The sequence below is a fragment of the Melospiza georgiana genome, chromosome 14 (genome assembly GCF_028018845.1).
Source record: "Melospiza georgiana isolate bMelGeo1 chromosome 14, bMelGeo1.pri, whole genome shotgun sequence".
In the NCBI taxonomy this organism is placed as follows: Eukaryota; Metazoa; Chordata; class Aves; order Passeriformes; family Passerellidae; genus Melospiza; species Melospiza georgiana.
The window spans coordinates 8041569-8066890 of NC_080443.1; the positions used below are offsets into that span (position 1 = coordinate 8041569).

The following is a 25322-nucleotide window of genomic DNA, read 5'->3' on the forward strand; positions in this document are numbered from 1 at the left end:
GCAAGCCAAGTGGGTATTTTAGGGAAAAAAACCTCCAGTCAATCAACCAATCAACCCCCCCAAACTACCAACTTGCTACACAAGTACACATTACCCCGTCTGTAATAAAAATGTTTGAAGATTTTCACCAATTGCGTGATTATTTAATTCTTAAAGCGCAGTCCCACATTTCCAAACCATCTGTGAGTACTCACTTGGAGAAGAGCTTAAATACTTTAAATATTTTTTTGAGTACTATTTCTATGTTAACTCAAATCTCCATTATTTGTTACAAGCTGAGAAGAAATCAACTATCTGCATGTATTTTTATATGATTAGTGCCAAGTTTCTTGCCCACTGATTTACAAGATTAGACTCAACATGTGAAGGTTCACTTTAATTCTTGTCAGTGTTAAACTGTAATTACTACTGTCATAAAATTAGCTAAGTAAATTCTCATGAACAAATTTTCAAAGAATAAATTAATTTAATGAAAACAGGATTGCAGTGGTTGCAAGTTAATTCTAGAAGAAACTGTAGATGGAAAATAAGATTCTTGGTTTCCTGAAAAGGCAGTGGGGAAACAGACAAGTGTTGCAGTTATCAACAAGTTCACTGTTGATTCATTTCCAAAGTATCTAGGTATTCAATTTAAATAAAAAGATCTTCTAGTAGTTTAATTTCTGGCCAACAGATTCAGCTCCTGTGTGGGTTCTTTGTTCTCTCAGCTCCTGTACGCTCCTCTGGGGGCAAACTGGTAGTGCAGGCTGGGGATTCTGACACTGCTCATTACAGTGATTGCTTCGTGGCTCTGCTTTTGTGAACCTCCCTTCCCCTACCAGCTTTGGAGGAACCCACTTGCCTTATGCTGTCAGGCATGTTTTGAGATAGGCCTGTTTAATCAGGAGGTAAATATTCTGTATTATTGTGCATTTAGAATTATAATAACTATATTTTAAAAAGCAAGGTAAATGTCAACTGAGATCTGAAAAATCAGCTTGATGCAATTATCTTGTTATAAAGCAAAAATGCTATTAGCAAAAAGAAACAATAATGGTCTTCCTAATGATAATATACATTGTAGATTTATTTTTTCCTCACGTAGAACCATGTAATGAGCAAGCAGATGAGGAAATATTGAAGTTGGATTTGTACTTTCAGGTCTCTGTTGGGAGGACAAGGTGCACTGTGCACATTGTTGGGTAGATTTCTCAATTACAGAAGATGTGGCACAAAGCACTGACTGAGCAGCTTTTCTCTTTAGGAACAGGGATTTTTCCAGGAAGTTGAGATAACACAGGATAGGACAGGAAAGGGTTTGAGTCCTGAGTCTGTCCCTGCCTTGCCAGCGACTTCCCTAACATCATCTTGGCTTAACTGCTCAATCTCCAGGTGTCAGTATCCAAATCTAAACTGGTAGTAATTGTCAAAGTACATAATATCTGACACCTCCAGTTACCAACACACAAATATTCAGGAGCAAAGGTGGGTGTATTTAATTTGACTTGGTTATAGAAACAAACCAAGTATGTTACTTGATCATACTGCAATATAAGAAAGATTTTCTTTTAGCATCTTTTCACTAATGCTGCATGCTGAAGGACTTTCCCCAAAAGAACAAGGTACTGCTGTAACATTGAAAAGCTTTTAGAATTACTTTTGAGTGAAATATTTAGGATCATGAGAAGACTGCAACTAAGATCTTGCTTTTTTTCTTTCATCTTACAAATGAAATGAATGTCAACTAAATTAAAGAGAATAGAAGAAAATGTCATATACTGTGTGCAGTCAGCCTTAAAGAGGTTAGAGAGTCACATACTGCATCCAGAATTCTTAAAGCATTGAATAATTTCATGGCTACTAATGCTGGTTCTTATGCCTAAGATAAAGATAACAAAATCTTACGCTTCAGGATGTAAACAGATCATTTGCAAAGGTCAGAGAAGAATGTTTTCTTCTACACAGCAGGCAGAAATGTGCATATACTTATTTTCTATTTGCCTTTAAAACTGGGAGGTGTTGGCTAAGCAGGATGATAGCATGTAGAAGGTTCCAGTTTACTAAAGCTGACTAAGCACAGAAATTTGAGACTGTTCCTTGCTTTCCTCAGCCTATTTCTATCATAAATTCTGTTTGATGCTTACTGGAAAGTTCCACATAGAATTGCAACCAAGTAATTAAGAATGACAAGTGCTCACCTGAGAAACATAAAAGCCCTGAACCAAGATGAAAAATAAAAAGAGAAATTACAGAGAGTACTGTCAACAGTTTATTGACATTATCTGAGGTTCCCAGTCACTGGTAATTAATTTATTTATGAAAATATTTAAAATTTAATTAAATGGCAACCACAGCAATTTCCCCTCTTGTAAAACTACTGGAAACAACTTTCTACTTGCTTCAAGAAAATCTGAAAATAGTTTTACATCTTCAAGGAGGGAAGTGGGATTTATTTCTTACATTCAAATTGTTCTTTAGGTTTTTGGAGGTCAGTGTAGGCAAGATGGAGGAAGTGGCTGCTGATTCACAGTTTGTTTTACTTCATCCATAGAACTGTTACTATAAACAAGACTTGAAAACCTTCTCCTGATCATGCTACACATGATCTTTTTAATATTGCTTTTAAGACTATTCAATACTATGTCTTTTGCCTTAAGCTTCTTGTTTCAAAAATGCCATTTCAAAGCATGCAGATATCATGGGCTATGGTATTGGTATTAGTGGTGGTATATATATTCTTGTCTTAAATAATAAATCATTAAGTTTATTGCTTCAAAAAACCTTGAGCAGACTAAAATCCCCAACATTTTAGGACATGGTTTTCTGTGGTTTCAGCCTATCGGAGATCAAATTTGTAGAAAAAGCTAATGATGTTAGGCAGCCAAACCTCAGAAGATTTTGCAGAGTTTGATATTCAGAAACCATTCTGGACCTTTTGGAATCAATCTCCTTACCTCTGAAGTCTGGCATATAAAATTGGAAGCAATTCATATCATTAACCTTTCTAAAGTCTTGTCTGACAACCAGAGCCATGTGTTGTCTGTGACAGATCCAGTACTTGTTCTTTTATACCTGAATTAAGTCATTTTCCTTCTGTTTCCATTATCCTGATGTAAACTTGCTGAAAGCTCAAGGGTAGCCTGTTCTCCCCTGAGCTGAACTGAAATGTCCGCAACAGCTTATTTCAGGCTGGAGAATTTAACTTTGTGAGGGCAAAGTGGTTGCAGTTACGTGTAGGAGCAATGCCTTCTCTTGTTTAAACAGCACTGACAACACCTGGTGCTGATTTAGGAACAGCCTCACTGAACCCACAGAAATAGATGCACAATACTGATAGTGTTCAGTCAGTTTAAATACACTTATTTTGTGAAATAACAGCAGAACATGCAAGATCACTACACAAAACTGAAAGACTAATGGAAAATCTGATTTCAAACTTGTGGTTTCCCAAAGCATTCCTTATAATTATTTTTATTATGCTCTTCTTAACAAAATATTATTTGCATTTAATTAGCCAATTAGAAGCCGTTCTGTGTAATTCAAAATTCAGTAATACTATTTAGGATTCCAAAAGTGTATCTTTTAGTCTCAGACCTGCATGTAAATTCTTCTGTATCATAACTGAGGTCAGCACATTAATGACATTTTAGGTCGATTAGACAAACACATGTATCCTAGAAAAAGTCAAAATTAGTCCAAAGCTGCCATGCAGAGGTTGCATGGATTGCTGCCCAGCTGGGAGCAGCACCCAGGCCAAGCTGGAGCAGGACAGAGGCAGTCTGGGGGCACACAGTGACCGAGTGTCCCCTCCCTGCACAGCTGGAGCACTGCAGTGATGCTTCCACTGCTGCCATTACCAGCACTGGCATAAAGTGCACTGAATATTCTCCCTTTTTTCAAAGCTGGCAGCTCCTTCTTTTATTTGAAAATATGCCAACCACTTACTGCTGGTAAGAGAAAGGGAAAATATAACTGATAGTAATGAAAAACCCATGGAATGTGCCTAAGAATTTACAAAGAAGCTTGCAGGAAAAAAACTAATCTAACAAAACCCCAACAACTTCAAACTTGGAAGCTTCATAGAAAGTTGGAGAAATTGAATTGCTTGGCTTTAGTTGAAAGCTTTACTTCAGTTCCTTTCATATTGCCTTTGGGGTCACTGGTCGGAAAAAAGAAATGTAGTGGTCAAAGAGTTCTTTTTCTGCTTAGAATATGCAATGGTAACTTCATTTTTCTAAGGGCTGGGAGTGCCTCCCTGTTTTCCCCAGCTGGTTGCCTCTTTTCCTTAGTCTCCCTAATAGGAAATTCCAGATTAATGCAGAACACAGCTTCACCTCTCAACCTTTTCTGCAATACCTGGTTCTGGAGTACCAGAAATAACAAACATGGGAAAGGGAATTCAAAGAGCACTCCTGGGAGTTGGACACCAATGATTGCAGAGCTGCCAACACCTGGGACACCTCTGCAAGCCCAAACTCCAAACCTGATGCATTTTTATGAGAATATGTATTTTTGTGAAAAATATCTTTACACCATAAAATTATAAAAGTAAAACTGGTAACTTAAAAACCCCCTCAAACAATAAAATTATCATATTGCTGATAGGGGAAGCTGTGTCATTTGTAATGCCCAAATGTCCAAGGTTTGGTAATATTGCAAGCAACATTACAAATTCAAGTAAGCCTTCTAAACAGAACAGAGTTATACAGAAAAACATACTAGAAGGCTACTCCTACCTATAGCAAACAGAAAATCCCTCTCATTGAATGCAGCTATTCAATTATTAAATTATTCCAGCTTGTTCCATGAATACACTCTTCTTTCTGTGTAGTGAATTCGACACAATGAACCTTGCAGTGTCAAATGGCCATTGAAAATAAGCTTATTTTGCTTTTTTTCTGGTACATATTGCAATGTTTATGTTTAAATTCACGACTATAATAGCTGCTAGACATTTGTGTTCACCTCACAATTCAATTTAGTTAAACAGCAGGAGAACTCAATGCAACAACAGGGAAGAGTAAGCAGATTTCAAAAAACCAGAAGGGCACGACTTCACAGCATGTGAAAGGTCATTCTGCCATGGAAGGTTTAAAACAAAACAAAGCAAAAGCAGCAAAATGAAAGAGGTCTGGAATGAGAGCCATCAGTCCACACAGCTTCACTCATACAGATGCTTAAACAAATTATGACTTGATGCATATCAGCCATTCAGTGAAACTACTCTTATCATCTTCCCATGGATATGGAGCTTTGAGGAAACCTGAGATATTTACTGCCACCTGTTCCTGGCCCACAGAATTAATGTTTGGTAGACACAAGCTGCAAGTATGAGCCTGTTTATTCCAAACTCTATCAGCATATTTTTACTTCAGGAGAGAAAATTCAGATGTGCATAGCACAGGCTGAAACACAGAAGATATTCTCCCAATAAAAGCCTGGAAATGTGTATGTAGAGCTGAAAATCCTGACACTCACACTTAACTGTGGGATCTCCTTAAAAATAATAACTCCAAAAGAAAAGGGAGAAGGCAGGTTGCAGGACACGGATCAGAAAGCATGACTTAAATTTGAGTTGGTGTACTTCTCCTGAATTTACATTGGACCTGGTCTGATCTCAAGCATGAAATTCCTTAAATATTTGAAGAAGTTGTTGCAGTTGATTTTCCTCTCAGGAAGAGAAGTTCTGTGGAGATATTTACTGCAGATGTAAGGCCCAGAACTTCTCAATTTTAATGCCCATGTTGGCAATTGCTACTCCTTGTAGCTAATTTAACAGTATTTCTTGTAAGACTACAAGTGGATTGAGCAATGTGAAAGTAAAAGCACAGAATACATGCTAATTATTATTCTGCTATCTTTTAACAACATACTGGAATGTTAATAGGAGACAGAACAATTCTAACAATGTTTTGAAGAAAACCCTCATAATTATGCAAATTTCCTGTAGTTAAGGCTTGGCAGATCAAAGAACCTTAAAATGAATTAGATAAGGACAGCCATATGGGCTTTTTTATTTTACTCTTTGCATGAATATTGCCTATATGAAAGATGCCATAACTCACAACTGAAGTCCTGCAGGATTTAGGGGATCACAAACAGAGTGGGGACCATGGCTTTGAGTACTTTATGATGTACTTAAGCCCAGGGCTGGAGGGATAACTTAAGGTGATTGGTTGCAGTGTCCAGCCAACAACTGTTCCCCCACTGAGTGCAGCCATAAAGGCAATAAATAACAGCAGGGACATGAAAAGGAATGCTGAGTTTGCTTTTCACCAGAAAAATAACTATATTTTTACTCATGTTATTTCTTGGGAAAGGGATTAATTATTTTAAAATTTTGATTAGCTCATTACTCCTTTCAGAAAATTAAAAGCTTCAAGCATGGATTGTCCTGTAATATTACATAAGGCAGGCAGATAGGTTGATGAAAATTAAATTAGTTTTAAAATAGCATATGGATGCTATACAAATAAAAGCTTAATGTGGAAAAGATGTTTTGAAGGTTTATACATGGCCCAAAAATGATGATGATATCATTTGATATATCAAATGATCTATCCTGATTTATCCTGATAGTCAAATGAAAGAGGATTGTGATGTAATGGGTTGTTTTTCCAGACAACAGCCTGTATAGGCCAGTAATTCTAGTTAGAACATTTACTGAATCTTACACATAACATTTGCAAGAGAAGAAAATCTAGCTACAAATGTAATGTCACACCCTCAGAAAACATGACTTTCAAAAGTTCTTGCAGGAATTATACAGACTCAAAAAAATCTATTAACTTATTAGTGTTGAGAAACTGATCAAAGACAGCATTAGAAAATTCCCTGTAGCAATGCTGCTGGGGTCATAAATACCCTTGGAATTCATTACTGTTATTTCATAATGTCAGAACAGAAAAGGAAATTCATCATGCCTGGACTCTGTTAGGTTTTTATTGTTGTAAACATGGTGTGAAGGGAATATAGCAGTATTAAATCACATTTGATAACTGTTTCTTAGAGTAAATAGTAAAAACATTGCATTTCTAGAAGAACTGCTCCCCCCACCCCAAACACAAACAAAAAACCAGCAAAGCCACAACCAACCAAACTCAGCACACCCTAAAGAAAATGTTTAAGGAAAATGCATTTGCTTTTGTTCTTGGAAGAGAGAAACAGAAAAAAATTAGAAAAATGATACATGGAATAGGTCCAAATTTTCAGCTAGTTTTATTCAATTTGTAAGATGTAAATTGTTCCATGACGCAGAGTTGGAAAAATGTCTTTATTTAAGCATGTACAAACACAGAAATGCTGGAGTATCAAGATATGTTTTTGAAGCTATCTAGTTTGTATTTCAGTACATCTTCTTTGTCTTTAATTTTTCCCAGGTGGAATTAACAGTCCTGAGCACACTACTCATGGTGAGAGCATTGCCAGTGACTCAGATTGACTCAGGACCTTAACATATCAGCATTTTCCCTTCTAAATTATTGCTTTTATTTAAGTTAGAGTTATGCAGAATATAATCTGGAACTACTGGAACCATTTTTAAAAAATCTTAGTTTAATCTGAACTGAAACTGGAGTGACAGCTACAGATGACTGCACCTACTGATCATGTTCAGCTTATGAGTTTGGGATTTTTGCCTAAGCAAGAAATGAGTCCATTATAGCCCTAAGATTACCAATCATAAATGAGACTAACAAACCACTTTGTACAGTCTCCTGTAATTTCTAGGAGCCATCAGTACATACCTAGGAAGGCAGCACAAACCCCAGGACATTCTAACAATAGGCACTGCCTGGAGCACAGCCCAATGGATGATTCTCTCTTTGGCTGCTTTGTTTTTGGACTCCTGCTCCTGTGGCAGCTGCCCCATCTCAGCCACTAAAGCTTTAGCTCCAAGCTGCACCAAGCACCCCTTCCCCTTGATTTTGACCCTGGTCCCTGAGGATTGATTCCCTGCTTTACCTGGAAGGACACAGGAATTCCCTCTCCAGCTTCCTCAGCCTACTCAGAATGTGATTTTGTTACCTGCCAGTGGTAGTGAACAACTCCAGACAAACACATCCTGTGTGTCCTGAACATTATCCTGACCCTTTCTCATCTGGCTGCTAGGACTGTATTGAGCTATTTCAAGGCCTCTGCTGTTTCTTAATGCATAATTGCTTAGGAAGCAATTAGAAGCTTATGCTATTTCACAAACTGGTGATATTTTACCCAACAATTTTTTTGCTACAGCCAACTGTTCAAACCTAACTGGCACAGGACAAATGAAAAAATAATGCAATTGCAATGTTTGTAATAAAAATGCAATCTGTAAAGAAGGAAGAGAACAGTGGGGGGTTTGGCATTGTAAACTGAAAGCAACATTGAAACCATTCCCATTCCCTCTGCCACCTTTCCAACTCCTTAGCTTGCTGAGAAGCACAAGCACAGCCAGACTGTGCCCAGGGTACTCCCACAGTGAGTTTCTCTTACCTGACCCATTCTTCAGGTACCCATTTGCATCTACAGTGGTGTACATGATGTAAGGACCAGGCTGATTAACTCCAAAGGGCTACAAGGGGTCAAAGAAAAAGGCAGGCAATATTTTAGGAACAGAACAAGCTATAGTAATTAAACAGTAAAATGAAGAAAAACGTTTTTACATTAAGAAATTCATTTTTTTATATCAAGAATTTATTTTTTATATTTTAACTTCAAAATCTTGCAACTGTTTTGGTCATAGCATTATGTGGAAATCAATTTTCAAAATCACAGTAATCAGCTGGCTAAGTAATGTTTAGTTTCTCATGAAGAAAGCTCTACTATTCAGTCCTCTGGCAAAAGGTTTAATGTTTCCTTGGAAGCTATTAATAAAGTAAAACCCCCTAAAAATTCAAAGAAATAACTGCATGTTCTGGAAAAGCAGAGCATTTGATATCAAGAAAATGCACTATCTTGTTGGTATTTCTGAATTGAAAAATACAACACAAATTTCATCTTTTTTATCATTATTTAGCAGTAGTTAATTTAATTAATGAAAGTGGTTGAACAGTTACTTGTCAAGTAGTGTTATCTATTAAGCAAATTTTCTTGAGGAGGAAAATGTATTTAAGCATCAAAGTAAAGTCATGAGGAAAAATAAAACAAACAAACACCCAAGGAAGTTGTGCATTACTGAGTGATGAACCATAAGAAATGCACCCAAGTAAGAAAGGGTGGGAAGGGAGAGGATGAGAGACAACTGCAAGAACAGATTTTAAAGGAATTTTCCTTTTTTTTTTTTCCTAGGTCTGAATTCAAGCTGATATTAGGACATCAAATCCAACAGAGAGCTTTCAAGTAAGTTACAGAAGGAACACTAAAAGAGATGATGACATGTTTCACACCATGCCTCAAAAGTAGTAAGTTTAAACCATGAGAGTAAGTGATAATGATGACAGATGAGATCAAAGCCTGACAATAATAACTGATTAGAATGAAAAGTAAGGAGACCACAGAGGTGATGCTAATGCAGATCTATGAAAGATGAGTGAATAAGGTGAAATTTAATTTTTTTTGGTGCCACATAGCTGTACTCTGGCAAAATGTGCCTTATGTTACTTTGTCAGAGAACTCCTATTACAATGGGAGCAATGGTGTTTCAGTGATCTCAATAATGAAATTTCCACCAACATCTGCTGTGAAGATTCGCTTTTTAAACCCTCGATTTTTGTAATTAAGTTAATGATACTATCAAACCTCATTATTTTACAACAGAAATTAAACCCCATGTCTCAAAATAGGCTTGAAGCAAAGGTTAGCCCCATTTGAAGCAGTTTTTCTATTTTCAAGTCAAAATTAAATGTGAAACTTTTGCAGCGCTAAAGTGCTTCTGCTACCTCTGATTACTCTAAGCTCTTCTTTCAGGCCAACTTTCACTGTGAACATTGCTAAACAATTTGCTAATTGGCAGTTTGGTGGGTGAGTTGCAGGTCTCTGGAGATGAATAAAATAATCTAAACAGAAAACACCACATGTGTATGACTGTCTGCAGAATCATCAGAGCCCAGTGCACTTTTCCTTGGCTGTGCCACTGCTGGAGGTGGGCCCAGAAGTGGCTGCCTCTACCCCACAGTCAGTTTTGCCTGGACTTTCTAAGTGCCCACCAAGACTTGGCACAATTCACAGTTTGGGCACCCAAGTTCCTCCTGTCTCTGGTACCACCCAGCCCCCAGTGTGGGTAACAAAGCTCCTGCACAACAACCATCAACTGATTCCAGCTCCGAGCAGCAGCTGCCCAGAGTTATGGGTCTCACAGAAGCAGAAGTTGGCCAGTCATGACTTGGATTACACATTATTCCAGTCAATAGCTCTTTTAATATGCTGAGAGTTTTTGGTATAATTAGAGTTCAGCTGATTTGAGGCTAAACACTAAACAAGGCCATGGTTGCACTTACTGTTATTTTCCGAGGGCAGTCATTCGAACAGAGGCCGCTGAGAACTGCAAGAACAAAAAGTGAGCATGTTGTGTTTATGTTCACAAACCATCTTAGAAGCACCACCTTTGGAATCTGGTAAAGTCTGGTAAAAGTGTCAGGTGGTCATTAAAACACAAAGAAAATAAATATCTTCTTTGTGATTTATGGTAATGTAATCAGTTGGAAACATACTTGGCAGAAATTCATCACTGTTTTACTCCACCTCACTGGTAAACCAGCTTCAAAAGGGCAAATTTCCCAGTTAGAAAAACTCCAAATTAAAACATTTGTAAAACAGTGAACTATACATTTTATTCATTATTCTTCATTTCTAATCATTTAAAATACTGGCAGAGATTCAGCTTTACTGTTTTAACTGGTAAAAGATAAAGGCTTTTCCCTCTATACAAAGCATCATTTTAGAACTTGGTTTAAAGCAATTCAAAAAAGCTGTAACAAGCAAAAATCCCATTACCAATTTAGTCTATTAATTCAAAAGTATTATAAGCAGGTGTATATAATGCTAATTAATATCTAAAGCCTGTGACATTTGTTCCAATTAATTGTTTAAAACTTACTAGTTTGAAAAATCAGTTACATTCAGAAATCTCTGTTAAAAGCCTAAATGAGGGACAGTGAAAGCCATCTGTTCTGTAAGCCAGGACATCCTGTCACACTGAGTATTAGAAGAAAACAACAAAACCCACACACATACAATAATCTAAGGTCCATTTTGGTGCAAAATTTGGACTTCTAATGACAACAGTTTGGTTGAGCAGCAGGCCAGCAATGGCCATGGGCAGGGAGGAGGATGCACACCAGGTACTGAGGCCAGGGAAAAACATTACTGCTCCATGAATTATGGTATCACAAAGCAAACATGGCAGACAGAAAATGAAGATTTGGACCAGATTTGAGGGCAGGTCATCCTAACCATCAGGAGCTTCTTAAAGCATTTGCTGTCTTCTTTAAGGGTCCACTGAGCTAAGGGTACAAAATGTTTAGGACCAGGGAAATACTGAAAGGTGCATGTAAGATGTTCACAGTCTGATTAGAAATCACTCCCTGTGTGAGTCAGAAATGGCACTGCTCTAGTCAACGAAGTTTTCTAATAATTAGTGTGTGAATATTAACAATTGTCAAGACTCTTAAATTACCATTCTTTGCTTGTGATTTCAAAATGTTGAAATTTCTATATACAGTAAGATGTAATATTTTATGCAGTCCAAACCCCCCAATATCTGAACGGTTAAGGCAAATGTGTGTGGCAAAGCAGAATTTGAGAACTATATGCACCTACAGATAGACTTTCAACATTACAGCTTTAATTTTATCTGTTAAACATAGGTGAGTCTGCAAGTGGATCCAACTCTTCCCATTTTGATGCAAAAGGGCACACTGAAATTTGCTGTTCAGTTTCACCCCTGGAACAAATTACCTGGCCAAGTATATTTGACATCAGTTATAATGAGCAAAGCTGTTCTCATTGTCCATATGCCAAATAAGTGAACACAATGCATTTATTGATACACTAAATCACACAAAGCACATTTTGTTAGAAATACTTTCCCTAATATCACAGCAAAAATATTTTTAGACTCTCATTAATTCCCATTTCCTGGAGTTTCTATGCAAAAATACTCACACCCTAAAAGGGTGCTAAAAAAAGGCTTGCCCCAGTTTTTAAGACAGATTTACACAGAGTGAATCAAAAAAGCATGTTGCAAATTACTCCCTTCCCCATTAAAATATCACAAAATTGTAGTTCTGGTAGGGCTTTGTGAAGTGCAAGATTTTCCCAGAGGATTTTCTGCATGCTTTTGTGAATTACACTACAGATACATGGTATTATTTCAAAGAAGGCTTCCACCAACATGATAAATGATTAAACACTATCACGATGAGAACAGAGCTCAGGCTGTGGACAAAGTAATAATAGCATCAGCCCCCAGCAGTAGCTGCAGTTCTGTTCTCTTCTGGTGTGCAGAATGTGTGCTTTAGAGGACTGGGTGCATTTAAATAACATGAAGGCAAATACAATTTTTGAAGGTGAACCTCCAGTTGTTGCTACTGAGCTCTGTCTTCATAGGCTCCCATACAGCCTCATTTTTCACTCAATCTCAAAAAACCAAGCAAGACAGACGAGAAATGAGCTCAAAGCTCAATGCCTTTGCAGTTGAAGAACACAGAAGGGCATGCAGTTAAAAATCCTAATTATGAATATTGTAATTTAACTGAAGCCTTTTAAACCAGCTCTCATTAATTCACACACCCTGGCCATGTTCATGGCCACTCTGCTCTCAGGGTAAGGTGTGGTTTGTGCCACATGGATTTGGGCTGGAACACAGAAGTGACTCCCACAGGGATGCAAAGTGACCCTCAGAACAGAGGGTCCTACACCATGCAGGAGTCCCTGAAATGAAAGCAGCCCCTTTGGAAGGTGATTCTGCATCACTCCCACATGACACACACACACGAACTCCAGCAAAGCAGGCTTGCCATGGCACATATACAGAACATTACCATACGGTTTTCATAGGCAAAGGCTCAAATATTCACAATATTCCATTTTGACTTTATTGTGCATTGATAACTTACCAATAACTTTAACAAAATAGGCATCTGCTTCAAAGTTATTTTTCAATGTATGGATAGCAAAGTCCTTGTTGGAGTAGCCTTTGCTTAGCACAATGATATCCAAGATTCCCTGGAGGAAAAAAATCCCAAGTTTACATTAGAATGCTTATTTACTCTTGGGAAAAAAAGCTGTGCAGCAAAGTTTACACCTTTTCTATTTATTTTAATATCTTGCAAACATTATGAATATCATGCAAACCAAGTTGGGATGGAGAGGGCCATCCACAGCTCAGTAAGGTCTGTGCAGGGCCCAGGGATGGGCACAGTCACACCCAGAGCCTGTCTGCTGGGTAAGGAGCTGCACTTACATCCTCATAGATGTCAAAGAAGGTGGCAACCACAGCATCCTTGATCTGATTGAGATCTGAGAGCTCCCAGAACACCCTGAACATGCGCCGCACACTCTTGCAGCTCACGTTGTTGCATGGGACATTTTCTAGCAAAAATGCTTGTTGATTGCTGTAAAACATACATATATAATACATAAACCAACTTGAGACAAGTCTAAATTACAGAAATTTAAAAATATTGTCATTAAATAGTTTAAGTGCTCTGGAGTTAGATGTAATAAAAGCTCAGCTAGCAGCTGATTGAAAAATCCATGAGTACTTATGTGAACTTTACAGACAGAACTACAGTCATTGTCATGCCTGACTTAGAACAATGAAAAAAAGAAATAAATGGATCCAAACCAACAGGAGTAACTTAACCATTCAGTCAAAGGACTGAACATATCCTTACTTTATTCTGAAAAAACTACAAATGAACTTATCTGCCATTTTTCTTAATCCCTGCCACAGTCTGTCAGCTTAAACATTATTTAAAACATGTCCATGCTTTTTCATTATTGCATGACAGCTTCTTCCTATCCCAGCTCCATTAATACTTTTTCTTACACAGTGCATGTTTTAAGCAAATCTGAGATTAAACCAAACCTCTATTTGTATATTTTCCACTGTTTCAAGCAAAATACAAAACACAAACCCCAACCTGCTAAAGTGCAGTAAAAATAGGGCAATACAAACCAAGTTAGGCACACGTAACACAAAGACAGGTGCAAAACTAAACAAGAAATGTAGAAACCAAGCAGAGTGCCTGGGCTAGTGTAGGAAAATCTCCCCTCTTAAGACTATCCAATAGGTGCCTATGGGTCAGTGGGAGACACAAGGTTCCCACTCTCCCTGAGAATGTATCAGTGCTTCTGGAACTGGGAAAACCTCACACTTTACCAGCCTCCAACTCCTCAGGCAGGTTTGCATCCTGGGAGCCTGCTAAAATCCTTCATTGCCTCAGCAATGGAAACAGATGAAGTTTCCTCCTCTCCTTGTGGGGGCAGAGCCAGGAGCCAGAGCAGTGTTGTGTAAAGGCAGCTCAGCTGTCAGAGCCCAGGGCAACACCAGAGCCATGTCCTCAGTGTGACCCTGCACACGCTGCTGGCTCTGTGGGGACAGCGAGGTGGCTCCTGTGCCTCAGCAGCAGCCAGCATGCACAGGCACACACAGGCACTTCTCCTCAGGCAAATCACTGAATTAACTATGGCCAAAGGGAAATGAGGTCATCTGCAATATTCCAGGTGCTGCATTATCTGTATCTGAGAGCTCATAATCACAACTTGAAATTCTTAAGTGCTCACATTCATTTAATGTATTACCTAAGGACCACATCAGAATAGCCAACTCCAAGGTAAGGTGACAAGCTGAGCTACGCAGTTTTTTTCAATTTCTCTTTTTCATTATCTCAACAGAGCTTTTTAAAATTTGGACAAACTTTTACAAACACTCTTTCATTTTAAGACTCAAAGACTCATTCAGATTTTTTTAAATTGTCAGAAATTACTTAGATAATAATTAATAATGAAAGACGTCTGCATTATACTCTGCACACTACTCAAGTCTAAGCTAGAAGCCTTGTGAATGGATAGACACACGTAGTTTATTCACTACAGGAAACTTTCTTATTTTGTTTCCTTACAACTGAGAAAAAAGGAAAGCATTAATCAAAGTGGCACTGAGTATGGAAATGCCACTTTCCTTCACCCTTCTGTATCTACAAGAGAAACAGAAGACAAACAGCAGGAAGAAAAAAGCAATCTGAAACCTTAAACAGATGCTGAAGACCCAAGAAATGCAATGTGGGAGAGCTCTCTTGTAGAGGAAATGAATTAATTCATAGATGTAGCATCCCCTGTCCCATATGCCTGGGAGGAGGAAATGTTGCTGTGCAGGCCATGCTGCAGCCACAGGAGTTGCAGGCCCTGATTTTCTGCAGGGGGGAGAGAACCTGCTGTTCTCTGCCTCCTCAGCTGCTCGGGTTGTTCCTAGGATTTGGTCTGTGAGCTGCCAGTTGAATTCTTCTATGATTTAGGCCTGTGATACATAAGGATCCCTAGAATTGAAGTATCTACTGCCATGTTTCATTCTGATGCATACTGTAATAAATAAGTGCAAGCTTATGACCTTCCTATTATTTTGAACATAATTTTGAAGAGTTCCCATCAGAAAGAATCTCCCTGTAACAAAGATAATCATCTGCATCCTTAAAATGATAAAACAATGTCCTTGAAAGCCTATAAAGACAGACACTACTGTAATGGTAAAACCTAAAAAATCAATGCTAAAGTGCTCTACAAAGTGTAACAGTCAATACCAAACAACTCAGCTTCAATGCTACAAGAGAGAGCACAAGAACTCTGAACTAAGACCAGCTCATTGCCCTTAACATGCCATTTGCAGCACTTCAGATACTGAGCTATACACACCAATCCACAGCTGCAGATAAATGGTGCACTACCCACAGCTTTATTCCAAAGGACATTATATCCCAATTTGGTACCTTCTGACCAAAGGCATCTGTGCAGGAAAAGGAGATTTAATAAGGCTTAACACCAAAGACAGACTGAAGACTTATTTTAGTTTTATTTTAACATATTCCTTTGCAATTAGAATTAAATATTTACTGCTAATTTCATTCATCTCTCATGCTGTCAGTTTTAGGGTAGTTCATTTAAAGTAATACCAGGGACATCTAAATCACCACTATCTTACTCCAGACATTCAGAATAATTGAATTTGCCTCTGGTTTTTTAGATTTGCTCAATTACAAGGTGCTCATCAATCCTTCATTTAAAAGAAGTCCTCTATCCAACCTTCCTTCTGACAAGTGACAGCTAATAATGATATAGGAAGAGATAATTTGGTCAAATAAGAGTCCTTCCATATAAAGGATTAATATATATACATTAATTTAAAACTGAGCATGGACACCTAGAAAACTTTCTAGAAGTCTCTCATACTTATAAGTTTTTTATTCAGCTTTCCATATCCAGCTGCTTTTTGTCTCCAAGTTTCAGTCTTTACTGTTATCAATGTATTGGAGATAAAGTATTGTCAATTTGAGCAGTGAAAAACATTCCCTTTGAATAAAAATGGATTTGAAAGACTTAGATTACATATTTACAATGCCAGATGCCAATTACTAGTGTCTAATTGGAAACAATTGTTAAACAAAATTCCTTTCATCTAATTAGATGGGAGATAGATGCTTATAAACTCACATGCTGTACTTACAATTCCAATGTTACCAGAGTCAATTTAAAATCAGCATGTGAAAAAATGAATTCATTTAGGTAAGACAGGAGGTATAGGTGAACCAATTACTAACTACTGATAAAATCCCTTCACCTATTATTATTCTATATACACACACAATTTCTAATACAGAATTCATGTATATATCTAGCCTGAAGAAAAACCCATGGACTTGAATTCTAATGTGCAGGTTTTGACTCAAGTCAGAAGTTACAAGAATTCAGACTGAACAGATAAATACGTAAAGATCTACAGGGCATTTAGCACCTTCACCTGTTGGAATTTATTGAGTACCTGATGGAATTCATTGAGTCTTAATAAAGGTTCAACTCCCCACAATACCTGCAACCACAAGTGAGACTCCTTTTTGCTGTTTCTGGTAAAGAAATGTCCCTACACTGTCAGAATATTACACAGTGTAATTCCAAATCAAAGGATTATGGCAGGAGATGAAACACCAGAGTCTTAAAATGGCTGTGGCAGTAATTGAAGCTGTTGATAATTTTCTTGACTTGTTCACTGGGCAGGACACTAAACCAACATAATGCCCAACTGTGGTATCTTTATTTCAGTCTTTTGTAGGGATTTGTAAGGATTTGATCTGAAAGTACTTTCTTGAATTGTGATGGAGGCATATAATTGATTTTAATCCTTTTCTTCCATTATCATGTATTGGTATACCTTCAGATGAACAAAATTGTTTCTGCCTGCTTTAATTTCTTTACATTACAGACAGCAAGCAGAAACCAGGCTTCCTAAACGATAGCACAGATTGAGGTCAAGAGTTTACAAAAATGCTTTTATCATTTAATCACAGTAATCAATCACTGAAATTAGATCTGTAGATGTAGCATGAAAGACTTCAGAGAAAGAAATAAACAGCTTGATCCAGAAGTGTTTAAAATCGATTAAATAAGGTTTTCATTTTAATTTGCTCTAATTTAAGGACAGCTTTTAATTTAATTCCCACACTGTTTTAATACTCTCCAATCAGTGACCCAGTTATACATTTTAAAAGAAAGTATTTGCCTAAGTCTCTCAGAACCAATGAATTATTATTGAATGTGTCATTTCATAGTGAGAGTAAAAAAAAAGTGACTTTTGCTCCCATCTCGAACTACAAAGTATGCTTCCATTCCTTCTCTAGAAATACTGGATAGATACAATGGTAATATGCAATTTATTTCTTGATTTTTAGGTTACTTTACTCTGTTTTTGCCAGAATTCCTCAGTTTTCTGAATCTCCTTTTAATAGCTTGTCACATCATCTGCCAGTGCTTTCAGTCCTTATGCCTTATTGTGTCACTCAACTTTGATGTCAAGTTTAAAAATAATTTTGAATGCACTCAATTGAATAAGCAAACAATTCAGAAGCAAGGAGAATAAAAGTGTATCAAGTAGTTCATTGCAACAAGACATAGGTGACTTCTGGGCTTCTACAGGAGTAACTATTTACAAACTGTTTAATGATTTTACATGACATTACATTGGTGTAATTATACTCCAGCCAGAGGACAGAGGCTCTTAAGACTTAAAACAGCTTCAAGTACATTTTTGAACTCCATACACCTTCATGCAGGCTATCCAGCTATCAGGATACACATGCTATGTATCAAAACACAAAATTTCTGAGGCTTAGGCAAAAGCAAAGACAGCAACTTTACAGCTCCCACATCACTGTGTTACTTTGGCAAAGGGAAGGCAGGTTCCAGCTCACTCTCTGGACTCTGTGCAGCCTCTGCTCAGTGACTGCTGAATAGAAAATGCAAAGTGCCAGCTGAGGAAAGCAGTGCAACACCTGACATTCAGGGCCTGAGCGCTTTAACTTTGCCTGGCAAGGTCTGGGCCCTACCAGCATCACCTCCCTCTCGTCTGCCGTGTCTGAATAGAAACAGCTGCTCTGCTGTTATTTTAAGGCTCAGAGGTACAGACAGAGCTCAGCTGCTCACAGCCTTGTCATGAATCACATCATGTAGGCTGAACACAGGCACGCTACTCTTCAAACTGGGTCATTTTTAGGTGTGTCACTATCTGAAGAGTTCTAACACAAAAATGTCAGTGGGTTGACTCATGTTTAGGCAACCACTAGAAGACCCGAATTGACTTCTTGGACTTCAGCACCAAATTCTCTTACTATCAGATGCATCAAAGTGAGGTCCTCACTTGTTTTCCATATGGAGTATACATTCAAACTATGCACCCAAGATCATTCCAAATACCAAGAGGAAGATACCAAATACACCTATGAGAGACTTATTCTGCTTTGTAATGCATTAGTGCAAGTATTTGTCAAGTAAGGAAGACATCAAGACTCCACAAAGCAAGGGTTAAAAAACCTTTTAGAAGTGGTAACATGAAGCAAAAGGGAACAGCACAGATAAGGTTCCATCCCTGCAGAGGCTGGCAGTCAGCTGTGCAGCACAGACAGACTGCCCTCATGTGCACATATCCTGCCTCTGCTGAGCTTCCCTGGCATCCTGGTCTCTGGGGCTCTCAGCTTCTCTCCCAAGTAAACAAGTCTATTCATCATCCCTACTGTCAAGCAGAAGCATGTTCACATGCAAACATGCTGCTGCACTTGAAGGTAAAGATAAGGACATGACAGCAGCAGCATCCCCAGGTGCCAGGTGGGAGCTGCCCACAGGCTGATCTGTTCCCATCACTGGCGGCACGAGCTCACCTACCCAGGTCAGCTCTTACATGGATCACTGACTCCTCTGTGTACAACAGGCTCCCTGAGAGCATCCCCACATGCCCTCTTCCACCTAGCACCAGATGGTAGCAGTAGAAAGTAGTGGGAAAGCAAGCAATGATGAAAAAATTTTAAAAAAAGGAGGATGAGAAAATTACACAGAAAATTTTAATAGGAAGGGTTAGAAGTTTCTTTTTGGAGGGGCTTGGATGTGTGTGCTATTTTCAGTTCTCTTGGACAATGTAAAAATCACTGGTAAATTCCAGGTTCTCAAAAAGGGCAAAGCACTACTGGCTGCATTTTCCAGCAGTCACCAGTCAGTGCTCACTCCATGAGAGCACAGAACAGGTTCCCCAGCTCACACAGCCTGGTGTTACTAGTCAGCACTGACAGCTGAAGTCAGGAATTTACAGAAGATGATGTGGGAAAAGAAAGGCAGAGAATCAGCCCCTGAGCTCTGGGAGGAGTGCCTAAGATGCTGCCTCATACTCCAGTCCCTGATGGAATTCCCCACCCAGAGTCCCAGGATGTATTCTGAATACAGCATGTAAATGCACTCTTGGGTTCAACATAAAACACTTAGCAGAGATCAAAAGTCTTGTTCACTTGATAAAATGAATGAGATGCACTAAAGTTAGTAATTTCCATGACTGATGATTGAACATGAATCTGATAGCTTTATTTCTAGGTTTGCATTACCTTCCAGAAGTGTTCTTCAATATAGCAAGTGCATCAGGGTAGCCATCCATATTGTAATCTCCAATGTGAAGTGTAATTGGAAATGAAATTTCTGCTGAAGATTTGTCATTTTGATATGGTACAAAGCCCCAGACTGTGTCTTTATTTCTGAAGTCTTGCAAAACTGGAATCCACTGTAACGTGAAACAACAAAAACAAAAAAGAACAACAACGTAAAGAAATTAATTTTATTTATTTAAACAATGTAGTTCTATTTAAAACAGCTGACACCACATCATCAGGATTCTTAACCATGTACAAGTAAGGATTATTTCCTAACTCTGTCACCAAAAGAAAAAAATAATTTGAAGTATTTTTTATGCACTCAGTTATTCCGGAACAGGGAAATATAGTTAAGGTTGTAAGAATACAACCAGAATATGGAAACATTCAGGAACACCTTAACTGAAATTCAGGCTTGCCTGGAATTTCTACTAATCTTTAAATGTAGGTAAGACCAAACCATCAGGGCTATGAGATCTTGAGTCTCTTTTTTCCTCTGGAATTGCAAGGCAATGCAATAGGCACCACTAAAGCTGAGGAGATGGAGCCAGGCTCTCTGCTGTGATACATGGCAGAAGAGCCAGAGAAAACGGTCAGACTGACACCAGGGAGGTTCTGACTAGGGATAAACAACCTAATTAAACAGCAAACGAGGCCCTGAGAAGTTGCAGGATCTTTGTCCTTGGGGGTTTTCAAAATCTGCCTGGGCAAAGCTCTAAACAACATGGTCTGAATTCAGTTTGCTCCTGCTTAAAGCAGAAGGCTGGATCTCCTAAGGTTCAATTCAGCTTGAACAATTTTATTATTCATGGATATTTAGAAGTTCAAGAGCTTCAATTCCCCTCTTATATCCCCAGAAGCATCAGATACTGAACAGTTTGATAAGAAATTAAGATTAAAGTATCAAACTGAGACTACAAAAGAAATGCAAAGTATAATTTCTCCAGGACAGGAAATAGAATGCATCTGCACTTACTTTCCAAAGTACTGCCGAGGTGCTAAATAAAAATTTATCTTAATTAAAATCAAGGTAATTTTGCAAGTTAGTATGAAGCTGAAGTGGCAGGGTTAACATTTCAATGCTACAGAAAAAACCATCAGTGTCATTTTAAAAGTCAGGAGTAATTTTATATGTCAACTAACTGACAATGCCTTCAAAAGGACAGAGGGGTGCCATCTTAAAGGATCACTATCACCAACATCAAAAGCACTTAACAGATCTTGCATCTCTCTCTCAGCCAAGCCTCAATTCAACTGTTTCAGGAACCAGAATGAGATCATGGCAGTATCATATCCTGCCATGGAAAGACTCCCTTGCTGCACAGTCCAGTGGTCAGCAGGACTCCTGCCACATGGTAGCTGTGTGTGACACTGGACTGCTCCCCTGGGATTACAAACCACCCCAGGCAGACGGGAGAAGCCCCAGATGCCTGCAGCAGTGCACTGAGGGCTGCTGGGTGCAGCCATGGCTGAGGAGCCTGGGCCAGTCCTGCCTGTCACTGTCACACCCAGCGTGTGCCACGGCCCCGAGCTGGATCTGACTGCAGCACCTGCTGCAAACTCCACTGACAGCAAACACACTTGGACCCTCACACCCACAACGTGCACGTGTCTCATTAGTTACCTGGAGGTGCTGAAGGCTTGGAAGAATCTAAGAAACAGAAAATAACGACAATACTCTCATCCTGAGGGAAATTTTTCAGAGGGTTGGATTTCTTAGCACTTATTTGTCATGCAGAAGACAGATGAAACAATATTATTGCAAAATAGTCTAATTTTGAAAAACAGTGATTGAAATCAGAACCATGAAATATAATACAGCTTTTCCTTTACATGGTATCATTCACACAGTCATTGCAGTAAAATCCAATTATATCCATCATATACTTCCTAAATGTTCCCAGGTATGGTAATACTATCTTAAAGAGACAAAATTAAAAATGAATTTTTAGGTAGAAATACAAATTTTCCCTCTATTCAGAGTGATTAATAGAATGCAATTTCACATTCCTAAGGTCTACAATGAGATACAAAACAACAGGTGAGCACACCACCACCTATTGCTACCAAGCACCAGCACCCCTGACACCACAGAGCAAATCCATCCCTGCCACTGCAGCAGCTGTGGGACTTTTCCCAAAAGCAGCTCTGTAACATCCCAGAACATCAGCCTTGGTTGATGCATAACCAGATCACATCCCAGCACCAGCTGTGCCTTACTGACAGTTTAAATTTAGAGTAATCCATGCTTTTGGTGAAACTCCTTCTGTAGATTTCTACTACGAACTCCACTTTGTGTAATGTAATGCAAAATTATTTGTTCCTGTGCCTCGGGACATATAGTTAAGTACAAAAGGCAGAAAAATGAAAATGTGTTTGTCAACAATATAAATCTCCTGCTTATTTTGTATTTGATAATCCAGACAATTACTTTAAGCTTCATATTTGCTGTTAATAGGAAAAGACTAAAACTAATTTTTTAATTTCTAAGATAGAAATTGGAGGGTATAATGAGGACACATGAAGCTATTTTTTTCCAGTTTTCTGATCATATGATTTCTCCTACACAGCTCAAATGAGAAAGACAAAAAAATTGAGTAAGTGTATTTTTAAAAGAAATTTTAAATGAACATATAAAATTCAGTCAGAGAAATCAGATTCACTTCTTCCTTTTCTGTTAAATTCTTCTGCATAGCATCACTGCTAACATCACTTAAAACATTTATATAGATATTTTGGATCCTTCAAATAATGATTTGTAGGCTAATACAGGAAAAATATTTATGTGTTTGAAAATTTTAAACTCCTCAAACATTTGTTTTTCAAGAAGCAGAATGGAGAATGCTTTCCTGCTGGGAAATGTGAAAACAGCATCATTCTCATTTTGAAAAAGATGTAGGGATTTGAGAAAAATGTAAAGCTCCTTGCAGTCACTGTCAAGGGCTCATTTCTTACAAAGTTCACACTCTGCCATACATTGGGGAAGGCACTTCTCTTGCTCAAAAGCCTGTGAGCTGGTCTTTGAGCCCAACCTGTGGGATTAACGTCTCCATTTTTAAATTATGGCCAGAAACCCAGCAGCACAAAACCCACCCCCAGCCAGCTGCTGCCTCCAGGCCACAGAACACAGGCAGGGAGCCAGCTGAGAGTCACAAAGCTGGGAAATGAGTAGCCCCTTCCTGGCCAATGCATTTCCTGGGAATGCCAAAGATGAGCATCAGGAGTGGCCTGAAAGAGCTGCCCCAGGACCAGCAGTACCCCAGGTCCCTTCCCTCTCTCAGTGCACTGCACACAGCAAATAACTCAGGATTTCAGCATGCATTAGGCTCTCAGTGCATGCAAGGGGCACCTGAATCCCTCAACAGCTGAGGAAATTACTGTGCTTTGCACCATTAACTTATGGTGTTCAAAGCCCAGAAGGTGACAATCCACAGCATTGGTTCAGAATCACAGAAAAAAGTAACCAAAGCAGTAGAAGTCATGTTTTCAATGCTCACAGCCCCCAGCTGCTTTCAGAAAGAGAAACAACTTAGAAATGATGAGAGGATCTTGCAGAAAATGACATTTATAAAAACTACAGCAGCTGAATCCATTTCCCCCTTTAAACTGCTACACAGGAATGAGGAAAAACTTCTGACATTGACTGAGTGCAGCTGATAATCGATGCTGCCACCTCCCTCCCTAGCCCAGAGAATGACACCATGAAGACCTGGGGTTTGCTGCAGCATGTACTGCTGTGCTCTACTTCAGACCTGCTCCATTTCCTAGAGGAATAAAGCTATAACCTTCCTATTGTACAGAAAAAGGTTATGAGAACTATCAAGCCCACAAAGAAACTCTCAGATGAAGGGACTGAAATAATAGTGTTTGCCTCAGGAAACAAATGAAAAATCATACAGAATACTTGGCAAAATTAAAGAAGAATTAGTCATCTCTAAGAATATCACAGCATCTAGAGTTCCTACATTAAACAGTACCAAGGACTTCAAAACATTTCCCAGATTAGACTGTAGTTATTGCAGGTGAATTTAAAGAAGTCTGAGGTGTCCTAACACCTGCCACAATCTGAAACAGCATATAGGATTCCACTTGGATCTGACAGCAATTCTGCTGTTGCTATGGAAACACTCACATTCCTTTAAAACCTTAGGAGGTCTGTATCTCCTTAAGCCACTCGTGTATTTTGTTGGCCTTTACTTCTGCTCCATCATCTGAAAGAAAAAATCTGAGATATTCCTAATACTTAACCCCCCCAACCAGCATCACATAAATTAAAACCTATGATGAAAGGTTATCCTTGAAATAATTCTCCTAGCTTGGCCTGGCTTTCCAGGAGCCATCCAGTTGTGCCAAAGACATCAGGAGAAATATCCTGACAGACAGGATCTTTCTGGAACAACACCAAAGCCTGACAAGCCATTGCCTGCCTGTCCTCAGTGTAAGTTCTAGAGCCACTAATTGTACAGATGTGTGTTTCTGACTTTTATGCATTTCATCCCAAAGCATCAGACACCATCATGGAACTGCAGTAACTGTTTCGGTTTGGTTTTATCAAATGCTACAGCAAACAAGCAAGAAAGACAGAACCAGGCCCAATAGGCAAAGTATTTTTTTATAAGACTGTAATCTCATTTGAGGTCTTTCAGATTTGAGATCAGTTTCTTATAAAAAAATAAAAAATTCTGAAAACAAGAATTTGTTACTACACCCTTAACTAAAAAAAAAAAAAAAAGCCACAAAACCCCACAGCAAAAATGGAACAAAGATAATGGAGATACAAAGCCTTCTATTTTTTTAATAATAGTCCTGCAATTTCTCAGTTTCCCACAGATTCCCCTCCAGTACCATCGCCTTGTTGAAACACATTCTGCCCACTACAAGGGCTCCTTATTATTTCCATCAAACTGTGAAGGGATTGGTGAACAGAATCTATTCCAGTCTGTTGCCACAAAGTTTATCATTTCTCATGAAGAGTAACTGATTTAGTAAAATCATCTGACCTCACAATGACCAAATTCAGTGAAATGAAACATTTATTTCCAAATAAATATAAGAATTGGCATATTTGAATAGATTTCTACCTGAAGGAAGCATGCAGCACATGGGAAAAGCTGCAGAATGAAGACATGATACTTTTCACTGTTTCAGAACAGAAAAGAGAAAAAGTTTCAAAAGCAAAAAGCTGCATCACCTCCAGATGAGTGCAAGAAAAGAGTATTCCAGATATAATTCTTTAAAAGGTTAGACCAG

The 25322-nt window shown here is 38.5% G+C and overlaps 1 protein-coding gene across 1 annotated transcript in view; it reads right to left on the reverse strand.

Annotated features, from left to right (window-relative positions):
- The window catches only part of ITFG1 (integrin alpha FG-GAP repeat containing 1), a 70804-nt gene that overhangs the window by 7820 nt on the left and 37662 nt on the right, over positions 1-25322 (reverse strand). The window contains exons 10-14 of the mRNA XM_058034369.1: positions 20031-20203; positions 13361-13511; positions 13014-13122; positions 10395-10438; positions 8452-8530 (exon numbers count right to left, since the gene is read on the reverse strand). Of these exons, the coding sequence (XP_057890352.1) occupies positions 8452-8530; positions 10395-10438; positions 13014-13122; positions 13361-13511; positions 20031-20203 (556 nt within the window). The remainder of the gene's footprint in view (positions 1-8451; positions 8531-10394; positions 10439-13013; positions 13123-13360; positions 13512-20030; positions 20204-25322) is intronic.